At 42.2% G+C, this 23,876-nt stretch overlaps 1 protein-coding gene and 2 non-coding genes across 4 annotated transcripts; 2 read left to right on the top strand and 1 right to left on the bottom strand.

The window, feature by feature from the left end:
- Window positions 1–7,465: 7,465 nt before the first annotated feature.
- On the bottom strand, window positions 7,466–16,159 carry cep63 (centrosomal protein 63). 2 transcript variants are annotated; one of them, XM_020610090.1, is made up of 14 exons: window positions 15,680–16,159; window positions 15,404–15,581; window positions 15,101–15,196; window positions 14,756–14,872; window positions 14,551–14,661; window positions 14,265–14,438; window positions 12,382–12,536; window positions 12,056–12,199; window positions 11,839–11,941; window positions 11,554–11,751; window positions 10,294–10,380; window positions 9,942–10,135; window positions 9,552–9,861; window positions 7,466–9,441 (listed from the first exon to the last, which is right to left on the bottom strand). In XM_020610090.1, the coding sequence occupies exons 1-14, from the start codon at window positions 15,718–15,720 to the stop codon at window positions 9,247–9,249; spliced, it is 2,103 nt and encodes a 700-aa protein (XP_020465746.1). In that variant the 5' UTR covers window positions 15,721–16,159; the 3' UTR covers window positions 7,466–9,246. The 2 variants fall into 2 exon arrangements, with proteins under 2 accessions (XP_020465746.1, XP_020465747.1); XM_020610091.1 differs by having other exon boundaries at window positions 12,382–12,527; window positions 15,680–16,158.
- Window positions 16,160–16,474: 315 nt separating this feature from the next.
- Window positions 16,475–16,546, top strand: trnap-cgg (transfer RNA proline (anticodon CGG)). The gene has a single exon. It is a non-coding gene; the product is annotated as a tRNA-Pro (tRNA).
- A 657-nt stretch (window positions 16,547–17,203) lies between these two features.
- trnap-ugg (transfer RNA proline (anticodon UGG)) lies at window positions 17,204–17,275 on the top strand. Its single transcript has one exon. It is a non-coding gene; the product is annotated as a tRNA-Pro (tRNA).
- Window positions 17,276–23,876: the final 6,601 nt, after the last annotated feature.

Genomic DNA, 23,876 nt, shown 5'->3' with positions numbered 1-23,876 from the left:
CTGACGTGTTTATGACTTGTATAATTAAAGACTTAAACATAGACAAGTACCAAAGTTAACTCAGGCATGAAAGGAAGGGAAGTTGTTGGGGTCATTAATGATTTAGTCCGACTGCCAAGGCATTTACATTGGAGAGATTTCAAGATGCTGTACACTGATGCAAACATGCTACTTTTTAAATGTCATTAAGGGAAGTAAGAGACATTATATAAGTGGGAACTTAGGAAACGTGGCGTTCTTGGACCAGATGGTTAAAAAAAAAAAAAAACCCCTTTCTGGGTGAGAATAATGTTGATGTTGTTATCTACCCCCACCTTCTTATCAAGAGACAACAGCTGCCTGAAAGCAATGCAGCATGAAGTCTTCCCTCTCGAGAACCAGGAGTGTTTTACACCATAAACTACAATATCTGACTTGTTGTCACCATGAAAAGATGCAGTACATACTGTAGATGACCCATAAGGCAGCTGAGGCATGGATAAAGACTAACAGAAGCACGTTATCTGTTTTTTTGTACTTTCACATTTGCAAAAGTACATCTTTCTCAGTCATCACTGATTCCTTAAAATTATCAAACATTATCACAGTAAGCTGCAAGATTTAGTCAAGAAGCAAAGACAAAAGAAATGCTAGAATAAATTTTGGTACAATATCTTGCCATGTCAGCACATTTAAGAGTCAACTCTGAAGTAACTCTAGGAAAACTACTGAATTAGAGACAACTAGTATCTTTTAGTTTTGCTCATGAATCTTTATAATGAAGCGATGCTTTCACATGACTTCTCGTCACACCTTGCTACAAAGCAGTTCACCCAAACAGTGATGTTCTATTCTCACTCTGTTTCACTTTAATACATTTTAGAAACAGAGATTAAACTCTCCAGCATTTCAAAAGATTCAAAGTGTGATTTTTATGCTCATTTTCAATGGCATCATAAAAAACGGAGAGCAAACACTGGGAAAGTCCAACTATTGCTAAAAACAATGTGTCAGTAAAGGCAAATTATGACCGTGTGCAACAAACTAAACAAATACATCATGAATTACATCTAGCATGTGACATGTTGGAGAGAGAAAACACTGCATAAGATGGAAACAGATTTTCATGGAATGATTAGGAGACTGTAGTCCTCTGCGAATCATTACATGAAACATACAGTAAATGCCATATTTGAATCAAGTTTTTGACATACAGTAGTTTCATATGACTTGACTGGTGCTCCTTTAATTATATCATCCCATTGTGCCCTCCTTTTCTGAAATGGTTTAGAGACACCCAGCTGGAGATTTATTGCCACTAGCTGTTTATCTTGATGAACTAAATTCTAATGACAGCAGTGGATGGAAACACACATAAATTCACATCCTCTTTTGTCAGTTTAAATTGGTGCTAGCGTTACATTTCCACAGTCATGCTTGCAGTGTTGTGAGGCTTACTTAAAGCACAGGGATACTGAGGCTAAAAGAAGTTTGTGCACATGACAAATGGCCATACACCAAAATACTGAGGAACTGGAATTATGAGACACTAGATGATAGCTCAGTTCATGAGACATGCATGTTTGAAGCTAAGTTTATGATAAATTTATTCAATTGTTGTCCAGACATTTCACTTAAAAAAAAAAAAAGTCAATCTCATGTGGTATTTCTCCATCAGCACAGCTCAGCCTACTTTAATTGAGCTGAGCTGGAAGGCACAGGTTGGCCTCTGTTTCCATCTGCTCCTAGCAGTAGGGGTAATTGTGCTGACTCGGACCCAGACTTGAGCGTCAAAACCACTCATCAGAAAACCAATGGGTGATGTTGTAGTGGGTTTGTCCAGTTTTTATATACAGTCAGTGATCAGAACCCTATTTTCTTAATAGCCCCTAAACTTTAGCTTCTGATCCCCTTAAAGGATGCCAAACTGTTGAGAAGCACTGATCAGACTACAGGCAGCATAAACAAAGACCTAACTAATCTGTCTTTCTGCAAGATACAAGGTTATAGGACAAACTGAGTAAAAATATATTGACAAAGAATGATGATATCAGAGTTTGCTAAAGGAAATTTTGACTCCTTGCATTTCAACAGTGTCATGGAAAGATTTTTTTTAAAGCTAGACAGTAGGAAGGGCGTTACTTCCTCAGGCATTCCTCTTGAAAAGACATACAAATCAAAACATGTTCAGCTGTTTATGTCACTACGAGTGAAAGAATGTAAACGGACTCTTCCTTCAGCCAATTCATCCACGTATCCCAGGATGCTTGTGTGGTGCAGATTATAATCAGTTCTTTTACATAGTTTCTCCCTTTTCCTGTAGTTTGTTTTTCAGGCCCAGATATATATCTATAACAACTTATATAGTAAGTATAAAACAATTTCAACAAACTGAATGACACCAGACATTTAATCTAAGATGATCTTTTTCACTGTGATGTGGCAGCTGTGCAAAAACCTGAAAAGTCCAATTTAAGTATTTTGTGATTTTACTTCATCTTGTAATTACATAGTTCCAGCTGAAAAAGAAGGACACAGCATTCAAAATAATTTGCCAGTAAAGTGAAAACAACAGGTTCCCACAGTTTTATATTTAATATTATGTCATAGCTCACACCTTAGTCCTGATTTGTATAACACTGCATAAAGGCTGCACTCAATCAGGCCTGTGCATGTCATTGTGTAAGTGAAGGGGGGTGGGGGGCTAGCCTGGGATATTTGTGGTTGCAGAGAAAATCTGCAAACTAACTGCATGACGCGATCCAAACGGATGGCCTCATTAGCTGTGAATGAACAAGGAATGTTCTAGTTTTTATGTAACAGAGCCTGACATCAAAGCACACATGCACAAACTGCAGAAAAGAGTTCCTGTTCTAACTGGGCTACACATCAACAAGAAAATGCTCTTGGCCTTAGGAGCTCCATTCTGTGTCTATTCTGTCTAGACAGTGTTCAGGTCACAAGGACTCAGCAGTTACCACAAACCATTCAAACCTTTCAAAGTCACTGCTGGTACACCCTGACTGGTAAATAGCAAGGGGATCTTTGGGTTTAAATTTGTTCTACATACTGTCCCCAAAGCTCAACAAATGTACGTTCCATTCACCAGTTGTTCTTGGTGTGTTTCCTCATTATCAGTCACCTGCCTGTGCATCACTACACCGTCAGCCTCACAGTATATATAGTACACCTGGCCTCTAGCATTCAGTCCTTGCCAGATTGCCTTTTTCCCTATATCTATCCATGTCATGTCAATATCTTAAACTGATGATACCTCTTTCCACTCCACTATTCAAAACATAATGTTAGAATGAATCAGTCCGCAGGCTGAGCTGAACTCCAGAGGCTGTGTGGAAAAGGGCTGAAAGCCTCTGACACATCTGCATTAGCCTTTGTTAAAACATTTAAGCCTCCAGCCCCAGCAGAAAACTGCTGTGGCACCCGCAACTTCTTGCACCAGAAAATTTTAGATCCCTCCTCCAGCCTTTGGCACCATAACTTCCTTCTCAGCCTTCATCTAGAGCTGAGGAACATTCCAACAGTCAGCTTCAGCCATAGCTTTAACCCACAGCCTCAGGTATCAAAATGATTCCCATCTTTCAGCCTCTACATGTACCTAAGACCGCCATAAATGATCATCAGCTGAAATCTGCATCTGTGTCTAGTTGGCTGCAGCTCTAAGTCTTCAGAAGCCACAGCCTCCACATACTGGTTCCATTCATCTACTTCTCTAATGTCCACATGCTCATTCCAGCCCTAGCCTCAGCCAATATTTAGAGTAGAGTAGGTACTTTATTGATTTATTGTCCGTGTCCATACTTAGCACTGCTCTATAGGCAGCTAACATCAGCTTCTACTTCAGCCGAATGCCTTGACAATCTTGTGCAATGTATGGATTCAACACTCCAGTTCCAAGTTCAGCTTCTGCATGCAGGCAGCTAAAACCATCTACACTTCCAATGTCCACCTGTTGTTTCAGCTTCTGCATCAGCTTTCACCTGCAGCTGCAGCCCATTTCTCTGGCTGGACATTTGGGCAGGCAGTCCCAGTCAATCTCTACATACAGCCTCAGGATTCAGAAAGCCAGATTCCTGTAGTTTCTAAAAGCCAGCTGCAACCATCTATTTCCTTTGAGAACCAGCCACATAAGATTTTGCTAGCAGTTTTCAGCTCTCAGCATCAGCAGAAACCCGTGCCTGTTTCCATCTAGCCTCGGCTCCAGTGTCTCCCTACATTTAACAGTTGCATTACCCTCTGCCTACAATCATGGGCACCTAGCCTCAACAACTATTGCCAGTCAGCTGCACCTTTGAATGCCTGCTGCCATGGAGGCCAAAAGGTGTCCATCTTTAAAACAGAGTAAAAAATGTAAATGAATAATAGACACTAAATGTCATTTCATTTTTATTGACTTACTTGGCCAGACAACCAGACAGTGAGCTGAAACTCCATGAAGCTTTGTAAAAACTGAGGGAACCTATAACTTTAGATGATAAATAGGTTCATCACTACAAGCAACCCCCATCACACTGTTTTCACATTGTCAGAGAAAGCCTGAGGAGACCATTCACACCTGGCACACGTAAACCTCGAACAGGTATTTCAGTCAATAATTTTACATTCAGCACCAGGACGAGTCATTTCTATGTCAAGTCAGAGAGTAATTTAATGTCATGGTATTCCTACTTCAAATAAAGAGCTCAACACTCTTCCCACTGCTGCTTACATGTCACAAAAGGCAAACAAACCCATATAGTAAGTGGGACACTAGTGTGCATGTACACACACCCACTGTGCTGTGGTGCCTTTTCCTCTTGGCCTGTCTGGCACAGTTCTCTTAGCACGGAGCGGCGAGTGGAACACGCCCCTCTGTCTCCACAGCACTCCAAGTATCCTGCAGTCCCATTGGACAAGACGAGTCCGGCCATAACCTGCACCCACTCCCTCAACCCCACCCTCCCAGAACAATGAGATGTTCCCACCAGACAAGGGACATGGCTGCAGATAGAAGTGGGACATACAGTAGATGCACGCAAAGCACGACGGGCATGTTCTCTGAGGCCCCACCATGGAATGTGCAACAAAGAATGCATGCAGGCTGCAACAATTCTGGGAAAAGTCGACTTCTCTTGTGAAGGAAGTTCAGCATAAAAAGACGTGTTTATCACATCTGTCAAGAGGCAGCAATCTGTGGCAGCGGTAGGCCATCACTGGGGAGCAACACAAACCATAATGAAGAGAAATTTCTCACTTTCTCCACCACTAACATTTTTCACACACAAAAACTATGGGAAACCAAATATATTGACCTCTTTTTGATAGTGGTCAAGTATTGTAGTCATTTATCAATCAGAGAATCAAAAATATTTTTCCCTTCCCATGCTCAGGAATGTCTGACTGTAGCTGGTCTAGGAAATCCAAGCCAATCAGCAATCCTGCAGAGATAAATCAGGATTTACACAATATATCTTTATTCTTTATACCCTTTTCTTACAAATAAGGGAAAGTCCTCAAACCAAGACCTCAGATGTCTGCCTCCCTTAAAATGGGTTGATAACATAGACCCATTTTCCCATGAGGCATTCAATAAGTTTGCCAATTTATTTGTTCATCCAAGGCCAGGACTTAATCATTTGGTTTCATGCATCCACTAGAGTGTCTGGTGTGTGACATAAGGTGTTCAGTGTGGTGCTTGACTGTAGCGGCATTCCAGTTTCATGACATTAGGAGGGAAACTATCTTTCAAGTGACGGACCCAGATGCAAGCCCCTGAATTACTGCATGATGAATTCACTGCCTAGAACTCTAGTGTGACAGAAAAGCCCTTAGGTGTTCCCTCTGCTGCTTGTTTGTGGTAAAATGAGAGAAGAAATGTAAGAACAGACCCCAAAATGGCATCTCAGCTCTCCTACAGTGATTTGCAGTCAGGCTTGTGCAGCCTATCATATTACCCACATGAGTAAGTTGGCATATAGAAATGCTTATGCTTGAGCCAGAATGTTAATTGAGTGTTACGGTATCACTGAAAAACGTACTTTTCAATGGGTATTGTATCACATTTCACTAAAGGACAAAGAAAACACAGGTGCACTGAGGATATTCTTGGAACCATTTGTGGCACCTTTCACTGACTACATGCACATCTGCATGCTGTTCAAGCTTTCATTTAACTAAAGAAAGACAAAAGAATGTTTCCAGTATCTCTTCCTACTTAATATTTATGAATAAAAATTTGACAATTCTCATCATAAGGTCAACTTCCAAAACATTCAGTCACACTTTGGTCACTAAACATTTAGGCCTATAATCACAATCATCTATGAAGTCAGTGTGGCGAGTGCATTATCAAGCAGGTGCTTAATTATACATTCAGCAGACCCAGACCGACATTAGCATTCATTTGGAGTCATGTCTCTGGCCACCTGTGCAATAAAACTATAATAGTCACTCTCCTTTTACTGTTACTCTTCACCAACTCATGAAAATATCTGGCTCTTTAGCTGGTAAATGACTCACTATGTTCACCAGCTGCATAGTTGCTGCCTGTGTCTCTCTGTTGTTTGGTGCTGAGCAGATAGTGTACAGTAGGTTTTTAGAGTTTGCCCGCTGGTGCCAAAAACAATGTTATGAGCGCAGTGGGAGGAAATCAAAACGGTAAAGTTGTGGGTCATGCAGCTAAAAAATGAGCTGAGATTCAATGTAAAGCTCTGTAAGCAGAGGGCAGCAACAGATCCAGGTGATAATTCTTGGTGGGTTATGGCACCTGAAAATATATGTTGGCTCAGGTTTGGAGGCTTCAGCTTTTTAGAAGAAAGCCTCCATTACAAATTAGAGACTAGAATTTGAAATACATGAGTGGGGAGGTACTACTGAAAGACAATGTCCTACGTTCAAAGGCAGGATGTTTCTGCCTCTGCTGCTTCCATTCTCCTTTGTTAATATTATGGCGCTTTCAAGGCAAAGCAGTGATACAAGTGTGATACCAAACTGCTGGAATGCCCCTTTATGTAGAGCATAATGTAATCTTTGGAAACATAAAGTGATCACTAAAAACAAATGACACTTTTAGAGGGAGGGCGCCCATTCTTTGTGACACACCGGTAATTGTCCTGTTAGGTTTGAGAGCCTATTGCTGGCAATTCAATTCACTGAGCTAATCAATTTGGAAACATCATTTTTTCTGTGAACCATTATGTCAATAATGCAATCCAAACTCTCTCTGGAATTGAATCAGCTTCAGTTCTGTCCCTTTTACGAGGCCTCTTGAAGGAATCTCCGCATATAAAACCTTTTCACCTCCCTCCACAGAGAGCCAGAGGAAGGCCTGCCTTGCCAAATTCCTCAGTGCTGTTTGTTGGGGCTTTCAGTGCTAGTAACATAGGCTACCAAATACCAAAGTGAGAAGTCACTTGACAGCTGAACATTACTTCTGTGTTGTTATTGTAATAATATGACAGCAAAAATGAAAAGCACATATGTCTTGAGAATGGTTTTTCACTTTATTTCCATTCTAGCAGTGTGTCCTTCATTAGGAAGGCAGTAAAATATCAGTATTTCCCCCGAGTCGTTCAGCCTTTCTGAGGCTCAGCACCGCACATGGTTGATATTAACATTCCGTAAGCTTTCTAATGATGAGGACAATGCAGGCCACAGGGGAAGGTTCACGACAGCACTGGCATGGTACACACATTCCTGTACCAGACTAGCTGGAGGGCCTCTGCTGGGTGGGTGGTGACGGAGGTGGCGCTAAGGGGTTTGGGAGATGAGTAAACAAGAAAATAAAGAGAGCCACAGTATAAGCGGCCTCCTCTCCCTCCCTGCTGTGTGAGATGTGTGGACAGGCATGCACATACGTGTAGATATATGGGGCTTTCCCAGTTATAACACACGAGCAGGGAGAAAATGTCAAAACTGCCGCTCACAGTAGCATATGTTTCTCTGGATGCAAATGCAAAGCACTTATTAATACTGCATTCCAGGCATCTTTATAAAATTGGAACAGAGTAACTTGTGGAATTCAGCAATCAAAAGTCAGTTATGTGAGGTCACAGAAAAAGTGCAGAATACACCACCAAGGGCCACTGACTTCTTAAGGCTGAGTTAAACCACATTTAAGACAAATTTCAGCCTTGATCTGGTAAAACAACATATAAATTGATAGACGAACACGTAGCAACATGACTTATAAAATTTTAAAATTAGTTCTGACACAAAGCATCTGTGTTAAGGAAATCAATCATATGCCTGTGTTTTGTTTCCTCTTCAGAACACTCAAATGTTAGAGGTCGTACAAGCTGGACTGGAGCGCAGCATAATGCAAAACATCTGAGCCCATGCGTCAGGCATCTTTAGTATCTTTTATAGATACAGTACAACAGATATGGCAGCGTGGAACCGAAACCCCTTGGACTGATTCTCATGACAAACTGAACCAATCAGGAGCAGTCGATACGTGTTACAGCCCTGACACACCAGCATCATCATGACTCACTTTATGTGTTATGTCTGTGACGACATAAACATGTTGCACTGCAGGCGAGACCTAATCCATGCGTTTAGTGCACTTTTCTTTTATCTATTCTACTTTTTTGATGATTTCCACAAGATTACAATCTGACCAGAGCTTAAACACTTACCTGATTAATCGATTAGAATAGTATCAAAAAATGATATTAGAGAATTGCTCTGTAAACTCAGTATCTTTTCAGACTGTTCAACTTGCTCTCTCTATTTTCTGATCATTTATGAATTAAAGTGTAAATCTATTCATTATGAAAACAGTCTTGTAACTTTTTATCAGACATATTCGCTCTTCCTATTCTGACCCTATAATAAGACTATGAACAGATTCAAAGGGGTGTAAAACAGCAGGAGAGCTGGTTTGTCTTTCGCCACTGTGTTTATATGTGAATGTGTGTACTTCTTAGCAGTCTACTGCAGTGCTCACGTGCAACTTTTAAGACAAGACATGAGGCAAAGTGTTTGACCAGTCAGTTTCTCTGCACTCGTTCTCTGAGGATGCCTCGGTAGGATAAAAATGGAATGAAAACACACCGTAAAAGCTGAACCACGTGATTCCAGCTGCTGGCGGCACACAGATAGGTACACAGTGAAGAGAAAATCCAAATAAAGCAGGCTTGGCAATGCTTACATGCTGACAGTTCACTGGAGTTTTTGAAAAACCTTCACTCTTTTGGACAGCACATGAACATAGATTTTGGCACTGCTGTTGAAGGCACTTTGTCAGATTTATTCCACCTTACTCCATCACTGACCATTCTCTACAGAAGTCTGGGCAGAGTCAGGCCCTGACTCATCACGCAGGTACTTGGACACTGTCCTGATGTTGTCCTCTCTCATACCCTGGATGTGGGTGTCCAGTCTCTGGAACAGCTCCTGGGTCCGTAACATTTCTTCCTCCAGGAAACGAGTGACCATGCTGTCTGCGGGTGACGAAGGTTCCTAGAAGGGCAGAAAAACACAGCGGTAGGCTTCTTCATTATCAAAAGGACAGTAGGGTGTTACCTCTAACACAAGTGTGGACTCACATCCTTCTTTGTGATTAGACTCACCAGTGGAGAGACGGAGGGAATGATTTTATCTCTGGACACAAGATTCAGAGAGTCTTCGGAGCTTGAGCGTTGTCCCTCAGCAACAGATTCATTAGAACATAAATTTGGCACAGAGTTTTTCCTGGTGAGCCTTGTGCTGCTGGAGGAGGAGGAGGATGCTGATGAATGAGGCCTGCTGTCCTGGGCCTGGCTGCAGGGCTGCTCTGTGGGGGACTGGGACGGGGTCTGCAGCTGTTTGAAGAGCCTCTGGATCTCGCCTTCATAGTGGGTGGCATTCTTCTGCAGCTTAGCTTTGGCAGTATCTTCATTTCTACAGATTAAACAGGTAGGTACATCAGAGTTCGGGTACTTGATCTTGTGTGCTTGTCTGCATGTGTATATGTGACCCACTTATCCTGAGCAGGCTGTGTATGGTCAGGTATGGCATGGCCGAGCGTGGCATGTTCATATTTCTCCTGGTTGGACACCCCTTCTCGAGTCTGCGACTCACTGAGGGCCTGTCTCAGTTGTCGGTTCTCCTGCTCCTGGCTGCTCAGAGATGACACATAAATCTCTCTCAGGGATGCAAGTGCGGAATCTCCTCTCTGAGAAGAGCAAAGTGATTCAGAGCATAATAAGCAAAAAGAGACGGATGAGTCAGTTAGACACAGCCACTAAAGCCACATTAAGGAAAGAATCCTGTCTGCTGCTGTCTGCAAAACTATGCAATGACTATATAACAATTATGTCACAGCAGACGAACCTTAGGTGACTGAGACTCCATTCTATGCACCCGACTCTTCAGATGATGGTTCTCAGTTTGTAGAGTCTCCAGCTGAGCACGAGTCATCTGAGAAAGTCAGAAACAAGAAATGTGACCTGTGTTAACTGGACCACTGAGCAGTTTTGACTGCTTGAGGCCAGTGACTGCCACATGTGATGTGTTGCTGGTTGGCGAGTGGATTCTAATGTTCCATGATGTTATTGACAGTACAACGCTATCTGTGGGGAATGCATGTGGTCGTCTGTAACGCGAGGGATTTGTGGGGGAAGATGCAGCGACCACCGGTTGATTTACTGACCTAGAAGTTTCCACTGTTCATGTAGCTGTGGATCAGACATTCACAACGTTCAGGAGGAATTTTGGACCGTTCTTCCTCACAGAGCTGCTCCAGCTCAGCCATATTCTCAGCACATCTGGTGTGAACGGCCCTCTGAGCTCATTCTACAGCATCTCTATGGGGCTGAGGTCTGGGCTCTGACTGGGCCACTCCAAAAGACGGCTCTTGTGTCTTTGCAGCCATTCTGTAGATTTACTTCAATGTTTAGGGTCATTGTCCTGCTACATCACCCAGCTTGCTCTGAGCTTCAGCTTGCCAACAGCCACCCTGACATTATCCCATAGGACCCCTTGATAAACTTGGGAATTCATTTTCCCCTCCACAATGGCAAGTGGTCCAGGTCAAGAGGCAGCAAAGCAGCCCCAAATCATGATGCTCCCTCCACTGTACTTTAGCTTTGGGATGCCTTCAAACAAAGTATATCCACCTTCTGGAGTGGCCCAGTCAGAACCCAGACCTCGACCCGACAGAGATGCTGTGTAATGAGCTCAGAGAGCCGTTCACACCAGACATCCTGGGAATGTGGATGAGCTGGAGCAGCTCTGTGAGGAAGAATGGTTCAAAATTCCTCCTGAACGTTGTGCAGGTCTGACCTACAGCTACAGGAAGCTTGTTTGAGGTTAGTGCTTCTAAAGGAGCTTCAACCAGTTATTAAATCCAAGGGTTCACTTACTTTTTCCACCAGCACTTAGAATGTTCAATGGTTGTGTTCAATAAAGACAAACAATAACTGTTTGTGTGTCATTAGCTTCAGCATGTTGTCTTTGTTTATACTTATGACTCAGATGAAGATCGGGTCACATTTTATGACCAAATCATGTAGAAAACCAGGTAATTCCAAATGGTTCACTTACTCTTTCTTGCCAGTGTATTTATGTTATGAGATATGCCTATTTGCTTACTTTAAGCTCAGCTGCCCTCTGTTCTGCTCGCCCCACCTCACCACGAAGCTGCTGCTGGACGCTGGCCACAGAGCCACGCAGCGTGGCGATGGTGAGGTCGCGCTGGTGCAGCTCACCGGTCAACTTTGACACCTCCTTCCTCATGCCCTCTACCTCTCCGCTGTGAGTCTGCTTGGCCCTTTGAAGCTCTTCTCTGAGCTATGGAATAAATCCAGAGAGGTGTCAACACAGATACTAATTGGGCATATTTTAAACAAATACAATATGTAAGAGAAGTGTTGTGACCTTTGTCATTTCAGCAATACAAGAGTCATATGCTGTTTTATTACTCCTCAGTTCTTGCTCCATCTTGGAGTGGTCAGCTCTCTGTCGGCTCATCTTCTCCAGTCTGAGCAAATTACATCAAAAGCAAAATGATGTTGATAACTGAAAAAATACAGAAAATCAAGCTTAAATGTCCAAAATAATAATGATGTGTGTGTATAAAGAGGCCAGGGTTCACCTCTCTTTCAGACACGCCAGTTCAGCCTTGAGATGAACCTCACATGCTTTGGCAGAGTGGAGTCTGGTGGCAGTTTTCTCCAGATCTTTCCTGAGAGCTTCCATACCAGTGCAGCCCTGAGCTGCCAGACAGTCCTCCAGGGTGCTGCATACACAGGAACATCCACTGAACATTGGCACTTCACTTGTCTCTACCTTTCTTTTGGATGCCTGCAAACCAAGTGTAGCTACTAAACGCAGTGATGGTGCAGAACGCCCTCTGGTGCATGTGCTCCTGTACTACATCATAAGACTTCATACACACTGATGACAAAGAGATTCACCCACCGAATGACTTGATCTTTAGCTTGCAGTACTTGTTTGAGCCCAGCAGTCTCATTACGAAGCCTCTGGCGCTCATGACTGGCTCCTCGCATAAACGCATCCTGAGAGTCCAGCGTGGAATGGGGCTCCTCCCGTTCCTCTGAAAACACCTGTGGAATTTGATTAATGAATGATGAATCAATTAAAACTTGTACAACAAACTTAAGAAAAGTGGTTTCGTTATGATATTATTGAACCACTTTCTGTGTTAAATTATAATTTTCCAGAGTTTATATGATTTTCTCTGCAGGCTTCTGGAACACAAAGCTACAATGAACTGAAAACTTCCCAAATGAAAAACAAATGTTTATTTCATAATCAATTCGCTGATTGTTTTTTCTGTTAATACAATTTATGGTCCATAAAATATCAGAAAATAGTGAATAACACCAATCAATTTGCGTAGAGTGTAAGACGACATCATCCAGTTGCTTGTTTTGTCTGACCAACAGTCCAAAACCCAAAGATATTTGAGTTGGACTATAATAATCCAAAAGACATTTTCTCAAAATCAGCAAATACCCCCTCATGGTCCACTAGCTGCCTGTTCTAGGTGTGTGCTGAAAAAACAATATGGCATTTGTACACAGCCCTGGCTCTGTAAATGGTAAACAAGGTGGTGCAGACCACACCACACAGCACTACTCCATTGTGAAGGTGCACTGAATAGAGGGGTGTGTTTGTGGCTGAGTTAAAATATCAACAATCTTTCTCCTGTGTCGCTGACTTGTCCTTTAACTATGATATAAGGCACAAAGAAGCAGCAAATACAAGTTTGGCATTTTGCTTGAAAAGGAACAAATGATTAATCTATCAATAATCTAGAGCTGTAACAATTATCTGATCAGTCCACTGACAGGCAACTATTTTGATAATCAATAAGCTGTATGTCTCTGGTTCCACCTTCTCAAATGTGAAGACTTGCTGCTTCTGTTTGTCTTATGTGATACTTAACTGAATAGCTGTGCATTTTGAACTTATGGTCAGAAAAAACAGCAACATGAAGACAAAACTTTGGCCTTTAAGAAACTGTAACTGTAAAAATGGATTTTTCCTCCATTTCCTGTCAGAACTATGTAAATAGTAAAAGTCTTTTACTTGTATAGCGCTTTTCTATGTATTACAGCACACTCAAAGCACTTTCATGCTATTTGCCCATTCACAATCCCAAGCACACACACCGGTGAATACACGGGGAGCAACATGGGGTTCAGCGTCTTGCTCAAGGACACTTCAAAGTGTGGACTGGATTAAACCGCCAACCTTCTGAGACAAGCCGCTTTCTTTTCAGCTCTAGTTGTGATAAAGGTTGAAAGCTCTCAGAACATTATCCTGCATTATTACATCTTCCTCATAACAGGTGGATCTTTTAGAATGTTCTGCACAAAACACGTTACAATCACTGTTCATAGTGTCGATAGTGGGATCTGCAAAGACGCAGGAGATGTCAGACTACACATCATTTTAACATGGTCACCCCTGTGCTGATCAGACAGTCTGTCACCAAATTCTGATCTTCATTTGTGCCTAATTGCCAAATGGACAATAAAAAAACTATGCAAAATGTGTTACAACAAAAGCACAACGTCTCAGAAAAGACTTTGAATTTTTTTTATCTTGTTTACAGTGGCTCGTAATATGGCAGCAACATTTTACCACCATATTAAGAGATACATGTAGGGTAGCTATATTTAACTGCCTATTGCTCAAACAGGGTCACTGAACTCCTCAGTTTTCTCTTTGTTTCTTATTATGGGCTGGCAGGGGCCCCACTAGAAGAGTAGCCCTGGGGTCCATGATGATCATCTTAATCTGCTGCTAGCTTATGTTCCTATCGCTCTGCTCACCTGCTGCCCTCTCTGGTACTGTCCCAGCTGCACCTCAAGTGGTCGAAGTCGCTCAAGTTCCAACTCCTGTGAGCGCAGGCTTCCCTGAGCCTTCTCCAGCTGGGTTTGCAGAAGCTGCACCTGGGAGCAGCACTCCCTGTGCTCCCTCTCCATTTGTCTTGATGCCCACTGGGACTGGAATTAAATGACAGATGGTATGTGTGAAAAATTACCAGTGTCTGTTCTGCTTCAGCATTAAACTCTGTCTGACTATACAGCTCTTGTAAAGATTAAGTTTTGCTTTTACTTTAACATGTGTGAGTTCATCAGTCAGGCTCTTATTCTGGGCCTCCAGTGCTGTCAGCTGTCTTTGGTACTGGATGCGTTGCTGCTCCCACTCTGCAGAGCGCTGATCTTCCTGCTCAACATAACCAGTAGATAGCAGTAAAGGGCAAACTGTAAGTGACTGGTGGTATCTGAAGAAAAGATGAATCAAAAAACAACTGTTGTACCTCAGTATTTCCACGGAGTCCTGTCACCTCTGAAAGAACACTCTCTTTTGAGCCTCCACTTGTCTCCTTGGCATGTTTGCACTGAAGCTTGTAGTAACTTCTTTTTAATTTTTCTAACTACAGGAAAAATGTTCATGTTTATCAAAATTGCACTGCTGAATAAATACAAGGACAACTATTTATGACCAGAGAAACATTGTGTCAGCAAATATGTGCACAGCCATTTTGCCCAAGCGTTTTGTAGATGCTGAAGAAGTTAAAAGATGTTAACAAAATGTATATCTGCTGATTGATTATCAGACAGACTTCACTGATATTTAGTGTGTAGCAGACAAGATGTCTCACCTCTTCGCAGACTTTCCGCAGCTGTTGCTCGTACTTGGTAACTAACTCTTGTCGACCATCCTGGGCATCTTCAAGCTGTTTACGGAGCAATCCAATCTATGCTCGGGGTGAAGATGGTAATGTATTAATGTAGGCGAAACATCACCATGATAACACCATTTAGTAATATAAGTGTGATGTAACTGTCATCTCAAATAAAACTGAGAGTACAGTGACCACTGAGCCACAGTTCAGTATTCAGAATAAATGAAAAGCAAGATTCGGCTGCATCAAGAAACATTACAATACAACTTTATGCTTCACCTCCAGGTCCCTCCGTTCAATGAGGTTTCTGGAAGTCAACAGCTCCTCTTCTCCATTCTTCAGCCTGTGCTCCATGGCCTGGATCTCAGCCTCCCACTCCTTCCTCTGATGATGGATCATAATGTCAATCTGTCGCATCAGCTCCTGGAGCTCTGGCTCGCATGATGACAGGACAGAGCTGGAATACAGATGCAAGAATTCACCAACCGTGCTAGCTTAAGAATTAGCTCAGGTTAGCCAGTTACTGGCTAGAGGCAGTGGTTTAGTTACCGTTACCTTAGATCAGCACTATGTGGAGATCCGGAGGAAGCCTCCATCTGGCTGAGAGTGACACTGTGGGTCAAGCCGTGGTCCTGCCTTAACGTTACAGTGTACTGGCTCTGTGGACAGCTTCGACGCTTTAAAGCGTTAAGATGAACAACCTAGCAACCTCTGACTGCATTAATGTTAGCAGCTGGGGGGCTAACCATCGCCATAACTGTACTGAGCTGCAACGATGCCGTCTCAGTTCAAGCTAAATAACGTTAACTAAGGTTACATCAGCTTAATTTATATTGTAGCGATTGGTAAGTGCAGTAAGCAGGTTATTCAAAAATTTTAATATAGTTAACAAACATTAGAGACTAAAGTTAACTAGTTTCAGTGCGTCTAACACTTTCTGTTTACATCGCTAGCCTAACAACATTGTACAACCAGTCCACTTTACAGATCCATCGGGTGAATGGATTTCCTGATGTTAAGGCGGTAACTAAACAAAAGGCAGTAACTCCACCTCCAACCGGTGACCTCATCGCGCTGTACGTAACCTGACAGCGCATGTCACGGGCCGGTATTTTCCCATGGCTATCACATACACAGCTGTTGGAACCAAAATTTACAACCGAAGCGTCTGGATGGTGCAGTGGTACATCATATTTTTCAGGGTGCTTCCACAACCATTTTTCGGTAGTCTCTTGCCGAAGTGTCGCAGGGATTACAATCAGGAGGGTAATTCATATAACTACCACTAGGCTACGGGAGTTTCGTTGTTGAACTCTTTAAACTGTGCCGCGTTGCCACATAAGGACACTTGGCTCGTTGGTCTAGGGGTATGATTCTCGCTTCGGGTGCGAGAGGTCCCGGGTTCAAATCCCGGACGAGCCCTCAACTTTTATATACACATGACTGAAAACGCAAGGGTGGTATCACTTATGTGCTTGGCGCGAAGTTATCTTTATAATATCCAGTGTATAGCACTTTGCCTTTATTGCGGTCGCTGTGGGCAACTTTTCTATGGGTATAAAATCCTCATAACTAGCCAAAAATGTGTATTTAGCAATTGACAAATACAGTCAAGAGTGTAACTTGATTCATGTGGCAGACGGTCTGTCAAAGGTCAAGGTCAAAGTGTTTATTTGTCATATGCACAGTTAGGAAACGTGTTTTTCTGTACAATGAGATTCTTACTTTGCCGTCCACGTGAATGCCACAAAATATAAGTGAAATATAAAGTAGATGAGCAATAACGCAACGGATTTTTAAACCCTTACTTTCCATCTAGCTGCCGGTAGGCTACAGACAAATTTTAAAAGCATTCCGCGCGCTAAATTCGTCACTTGACTTCAAAGTAGCCTACCTTATCATTAGCGTTAACCAAGTTACCTGGCTTCTTTGAAACGGGTATGTGAGAGATGCAACGTACGTAGAATGTACCCAGGGTAAGTTACAGCGCAGAGTAATTAATCATAAATAGAAATAACAGATAAATGAACATCATCATTGATTACCTTTTTAAAGGTAATAATAGAACTTTATTAGTGTGGCTCGTTGGTCTAGGGGTATGATTCTCGCTTTGGGTGCGAGAGGTCCCGGGTTCAAATCCCGGACGAGCCCAAAATGTATTTATATGTTTTTGAGATACAGTATACTTATTTATTCATTTATCAGTTAATTTTAATATTTCCAAATTTATAATGATGGGTTTACATTTTGAATAGGAGACCAGTTAACTGGGTTCGTTATTACTGCTTACCTACCCCCAACACTTTTCTCCACCTGCCTTTTATCAAACACTGAACAAAGAGCTTCTCCGCCGCTCTGCTTCTCCAGCTATTGTGTTGTGAGGGACGTCTCTGTTCCGCCCCCACATAACAGACACTCCCCAACAGGCGGCAGACGAGCCGGCTCTCCCTCTATTCACCGCACTGTGGCTGTGCAGTCGGAAGGGACAACACTTTACCAGAGATATGAAGGAGCATCGAGTTTGTTTCTTGCTATGAGGTTATCACACAGGCTTCACGCAAACTGTAAGTAGGAGTTAACAGACATACATTTTTAGTGTCACTTTGAACTTTTTCTTTTTGATTCTGGTTTGTGACACCGTTATAAATTTCAGTATTATTCAGCTCCAGTTTTCATAGATTTCTCAGTTTTACTCTTAAATAGTCTTGAATATCGTCACAGTCTTGAATTTACTGAAAATATTCATTTGCCATAAATACTTTAACAGTCAGAGAAATCAGAAAATAAATGTAATATATTTTAAATTATATAAGTGCATTTCAGTTCACACTTAAAAATAATTGCTTTGCAAAAGCAACTACTGTGAAAAGAGTTATATTTTGAATCTAATGGCACATGTAATAACTATTTTCTGAAACAATTTTTTGTTTAACAGAGAGAAGTGAAGTGGGACTTGGAACCTGCACCAACAATCTACTTCACTTAGCCCTTGTCTTTGGTGTCAGCTGCTACACACTGGAGGGGTTTTAAATAGGGACATACATGTTCCAGATCATCCAGAAAGACTCATTTTGATCTTTGCAGTCAGTTTACTCCATTGTGTGATCCATCAGTTCTGATCATGGTTCTCTGTGAGGATGGCGAGTGTACCATCTGCTTCCTGCCCTACTCCAGGATGGACAGGATCCCACGCATGCTCCACTGCAAACACACCTTCTGCGACCTGTGCCTGCAGACAATGTCAGTGGTCAGGAGTGGGCTGCTGACCGTGGGCTGCCCTTTGTGTCGTCGGGTGACCTGCGTAGGCCATGGCCTCAGCCTGCAGGAAGCACTGTGGGTAAACAGCCGGCTGTGGGACCAGATACCAGAGGATGTGGACAGAAAGGCAGAGGAGGAGAAGGACGCACTGAAGCATATAGCTGACGAGAGGATAGAGGCAAATGAGGAACCTTCGTTACAAGCAGAAAGGTGGGTTAGTGTAAATGTGGGTGTTTACCCAACAAGAAACTAGGACTGTTTGCCACAAACCCAGTTTCAGTAAGAATATGACAAAGACATATACCAACAGAAAGCTGTGACCTCTGACCTCTTGTTGCCTTTCTTTTTCTTTAAAACAGCCCTTTTTTATTACTTTAAACACTGATAATGATGATAATGGCATGTACTGCTGCTGTAGGGTTGCATAAAGGCTGAGTATGATTTTAAAAAAGAGAAATTAAGAATACTGTTTCTTAAGAACCTGATTCCAAAAAATTCCAGCCATACCTACCCATTCACACATTGCTGATACTTGGTACGTTTGTCCACAGAGTTCCTCATTAGCACATGACCTCAGCAGTGCCACATTCTGTTACAGGAGTAAAATACTGTCTAACATATGAACTTTTTCTCTTCAGTCCTTCCTCAAGCTCCTCCAGAACAAAACTCAAACTGCCGGCTTTCTTCAGAAAGTTCAGGTTGATGAAGCAACACCAAGAGAGGATCGTGCCCGGCAGCAGCATGTAAGTTCTGACTGTTGTCATACACGATTATAATAGCAGAGGACATTTGTTAAAAAGTGGACTAATTCTTTTCTGTTTGACTTTTTTTGAAGTGAAATGAAATCCTGGCGCAGGCTTTCAACCGAAGAGACCGTTTAAAATGATGTGGACTGAGAATAACTTGGCATCTTGCAGCTCTGAGGATAATGCATATGGATGGTAGACGTCAACAGAAGATCCGACAGCTTTGTCACTGAAAGTAAAGCTGAGGCCATTAGGACTGAGAATCCATTTGTGTTCCTGTCAAAACACTGAAATGTCCTCAGCTGAAGGTGCCGGGTCTCCCCATTATTTATTCTAGGGTTAATTCCCCCAGCTGGTGCTGTGGGATTTGGTTCAGCTGTCCCAGTGGGGATAACACCCCGAGACCCCCTCATAACAGATGGTCTCCTGAGGACGTTCCCTGTTACATTGCCATCCTGGACATTGAATATAACTTATTGTTAGCTTTATTTATGATAGCTAGTTGAAAGCATTTAATAAAACTATTCTTGAAAGCATTCTTCTTTGCCTGTCTTATTATTTACTAATTCATGTTTAGCATACATGTGGCTTGGGCAGATGACTGGCATTTAAAAGAATTATGAGCTGACATGACACATTTTCTGTCTTACTCTGTACATCATTAATGATACATTAAGGATTTAAATGACTGAAAATAAGTGAAGCCAGCTAAAGAGCATAATGTCGGTATTACTTTTGTGGGCTTGATACAAAACAAAGATATGTCACAAAAGACTCCCTCTACCTTGAAAATGGATTATAAACTCAATTCAGTGAGCATCTGGCAAGTATTGTTAGAAGACATTATAATACATGGGCCTTTATTCTTTTGTCTTACCACACGTATCAGTTCAAATATATACAGCACATACCATTCTGGGATGAAAAATTAAATCTTGAGCGCAAGATCACTGTTCAGTATTACTGTGTTTGGCGTCGTAGTCATATTAAGGTCATTGTGATTTGCCTGTTTGGAGACACGCTGGATAGAGCGAGAAATCTGTTAGTTGTCATACTGGTTTGGGGGCCAACTGACTATGACTGTCTCAACAACTGACTGTCTCAACAAGCCTGTAAAATACACAGTCACATTTTAATCTTGCATTTCAATGCAATTATACACTGTGCAGTGGGTACGAAAAGTATTCAGACCCCCTTAAATCTTCCACTCTTTGTTATATTGCAGCCATATGCTAAAATCATTTAAGTTCATTTTTTTCCTCATTAATGTACACACAGCACCCCATATTGACAGAAAAACACAGAATTTTTGACATTTTTGCAGATTTATTAAAAAAGAAAAACTGAAATATCACATGGTCATAAGTATTCAGACCCTTTGCTCAGTATTTAGTAGAAGCACCCTTTGGAGCTAATACAGCCATGAGTCTTTTTAGGAATGATGCAACAAGTTTTTCACACCTGCATTTGGGGATCCTCTGCCATTCCTCCTTGCAGATCCTCTCCAGTTCTGTCAGGTTGGATGGTAAACCTTGGTGGACAGCCATTTTCAGGTCTCTCCAGAGATGCTCAATGGGTTTTAAGTCAGGGCTCTGGCTGGGCCATTCAAGAACAGTCACAGAGTTGTTGTAAAGCCACTCCTTCGTTATTTTAGCTGTGTGCTTAGGGTCATTGTCTTGTTGGAAGGTGAACCTTCAGCCCAGTCTGAGGTCCTGAGCACTCTGGAGAAGGTTTTCGTCCAGGATATCCCTGTACTTGGCCGCATTCATCCTTCCCTCGATTGCAACCAGTCGTCCTGTCCCTGCAGCTGAAAAACACCCCCATAGCATGATGCTGCCACCACCATGCTTCACTGTTGGGACCGTATTGGACAGGTGATGAGCAGTGCCTGGTTTTCTCCACACATACCGCTTAGAATTAAGGCCAAAAAGTTCTATCTTGGTCTCATCAGACCAGAGAATCTTATTTCTCACCATCTTGGAGTCCTTCAGGTGTTTTTTAGCAAACTCCATGCGGGCTTTCATGTGTCTTGCACTGAGGAGAGGCTTCCGTCGGGCCACTCTGCCATAAAGCCCCGACTGGTGGAGGGCTGCAGTGATAGTTGACTTTCTACAACTTTCTCCCATCTCCCGACTGCATCTCTGGAGCTCAGCCACAGTCATCTTTGGGTTCTTCTGTACCTCTCTCACCAAGGCTCTTCTCCCCCGATAGCTCAGTTTGGCCAGACGGCCAGCTCTAGGAAGGGTTCTGGTCGTCCCAAACGTCTTCCATTTAAGGATTATGGAGGCCACTGTGCTCTTAGGAACCTTAAGTGCAGCAGAAATTTTTTTTTGTAACCTTGGCCAGATCTGTGCCTTGCCACAATTCTGTCTCTGAGCTCTTCAGGCAGTTCCTTTGACCTCATGATTCTCATTTGCTCTGACATGCACTGTGAGCTGTAGGGTCTTATATAGACAGGTGTGTGGCTTTCCTAATCACGTCCAATCAGTATAATCAAACACAGCTGGACTCAAATGAAGGTGTAGAACCATGCTTCTACTAAATACTGAGCAAAGGGTCTGAATACTTATGACCATGTGATATTTCAGTTTTTCTTTTTTAATAAATCTGCAAAAATGTCAAAAATTCTGTGTTTTTCTGTCAATATGGGGTGCTGTGTGTACATTAATGAGGAAAAAAATGAACTGAAATGATTTTAGCATATGGCTGCAATATAACAGAGTGAAAAATTTAAGGGGGTCTGAATACTTTCCGTACCCACTGTGTATTCCCATGTTTCATATTACCACAGTGACTGACTTCATCTCCTCTAAAATGCCAAAGAGAGAACTACAAGTTCTCAGGGCTCTGGCATCAGCAGGGCTTGGCTGTCCCAGCTGCAGCCTAGACTACAGCAGGAAGGCAGCAACCCCGCAGAGAGCCAGCAGACAACCACAGGGTGGCAGAGATGACACAGTAACAGTATTAATTTTGAAATGTATTTACTGGCTCCGAGCACCATCCTGGTTGCACTGATCTCTGGGATTAGGGTGGAGCAGAATAGGAAGAAACTCCCAGAGCAAATTTGCAGTGGCGGAGGAATTGGATCATTTACTTAAGCAAAAGTAGCAATACTATAATATAAAAATACTACATTATGAGTCAGAGCCCTGCTTTCAGAAGCTTACCTAAGTAAAAGCGTTCAAGTACCAAACTATTATGACTTCAGTAACGGCCCGATGTTGTTTACATAAAGTGGTGATCTGCAAAGTAACTGGTAACTACAGCTGTCAGATAACGGTACTACAGTAAATATACAGTTCTTCCCTCTGAAATATAGTGGAGTATAAATATAATATAGCATAAAATTGGAATACTCAAGTAAAGCACCCCAAAACTGTACTGGAGTACAGTACTTGAGTCAGTGTACGTTGATAACATTCCACCACTGCATGTTGTTCTGATCGGTCTGAATAATGAGTCAGTTCTCATGGGAGGAATTCTGGTTAGCACCGTCTGCAACACCAAACGTGATGAAAGACAGTTTCACCATTTCTGCCCATTATACCAGGAAACAGTAGCTACATTCCTCTTTGAGTACATGCAGCAGATTAAGTGTGTTGAGTGCTTGGAATAAAACATAAATACCTTAAGTACCGAGATGTTTTTGCAAAACAAGGTCTAGGACAACAAAGTAGGAGAGAAGGTTGACAGAGTGCCACTACCAAAACTGGACTACTGACTGGGTAAATCAGCCAACTGTCCCAGGTTTGCTGTGTGACACCTTTTTTTTTAGCATTGAGTAAATGAACATTTGATTTGTAATACTGTGTGTTCCCCTGAAGTACACAAAAGGAACAGTTTGACATCTTGACATAAGTCAGTGTAAATCAGTAAACTGTTGGTTTTTGACATAACATTAATGAGTGTTACAGGCACTAGCTGGCAGGCTGCGGTACATTTGGACAGAGCCAGGCTAGTCGTTTCCCTGGTTTCAGTCTTTATGCCAAGTATGCTGACTGACAGCTATAGCTTCAAACTCAGCTTACATACCATACATGAGAGTGGCAGCAGTCTTTTGTGCTTCTCAGTGAGCACGCTCCCCTGAATGTCACACTGGTCCTTTCAGGTGGCTCCTATATTTTTACCCAATCTTGAGACTGTCTTGTAAAGTGGCAAAATCTAGTTTCAAAAACTTTAATGTATCAGTTGATATTTTGTTTACACAGGGTGTGTTCTTCACTAAATCAAATCAAAAGATGTAGGCAGGGTATGGACTGGGGCCAAAGTTTCATTTTTGCCCCGGGGTCTTTTAGCAGGTTAATTTGGTCCTGGCCACTACAATAGTTTATTTGGATGGCAGGACCTACAGTAGCTCCAGTCATTAGTAGAAACTGGGGATCTTTGTTGTTGTGTTGATAGAAACTGGGCATGCTCCAACATGTACAAATACTTGTTCAGTGCCCGACTGAAACAACAGTTGCTTCATTGTTGTTAACCAACATTATGACACATGTACATATACCCTATGCATTTACACCACTTAATAGTCACACCTGTACAATTGTATGCACTTTAGTGCAACACTTCTGCCCTAACATCTGTGTTAATGAAGCTCAAAATGTTTCAGCATTTGGTGAAATTGTCACAAACATGTAAATTAAATTCTGTTTATTATTGAGGTCATAGTTAAAGGTGGTGCTGTACTGGACTACATTACATTCAGGTGCAACTATTAATGTGGCTGGACAGTGTAGTTACTAGTGTAC

This window comes from Monopterus albus, unplaced genomic scaffold (genome assembly GCF_001952655.1).
Source record: "Monopterus albus unplaced genomic scaffold, M_albus_1.0 scaffold103.1, whole genome shotgun sequence".
Taxonomy (NCBI): domain Eukaryota; kingdom Metazoa; phylum Chordata; class Actinopteri; order Synbranchiformes; family Synbranchidae; genus Monopterus; species Monopterus albus.
The sequence above is the reverse complement of the archived record's forward strand: the minus strand, read 5'-3'. Positions and strand labels throughout refer to the sequence as shown.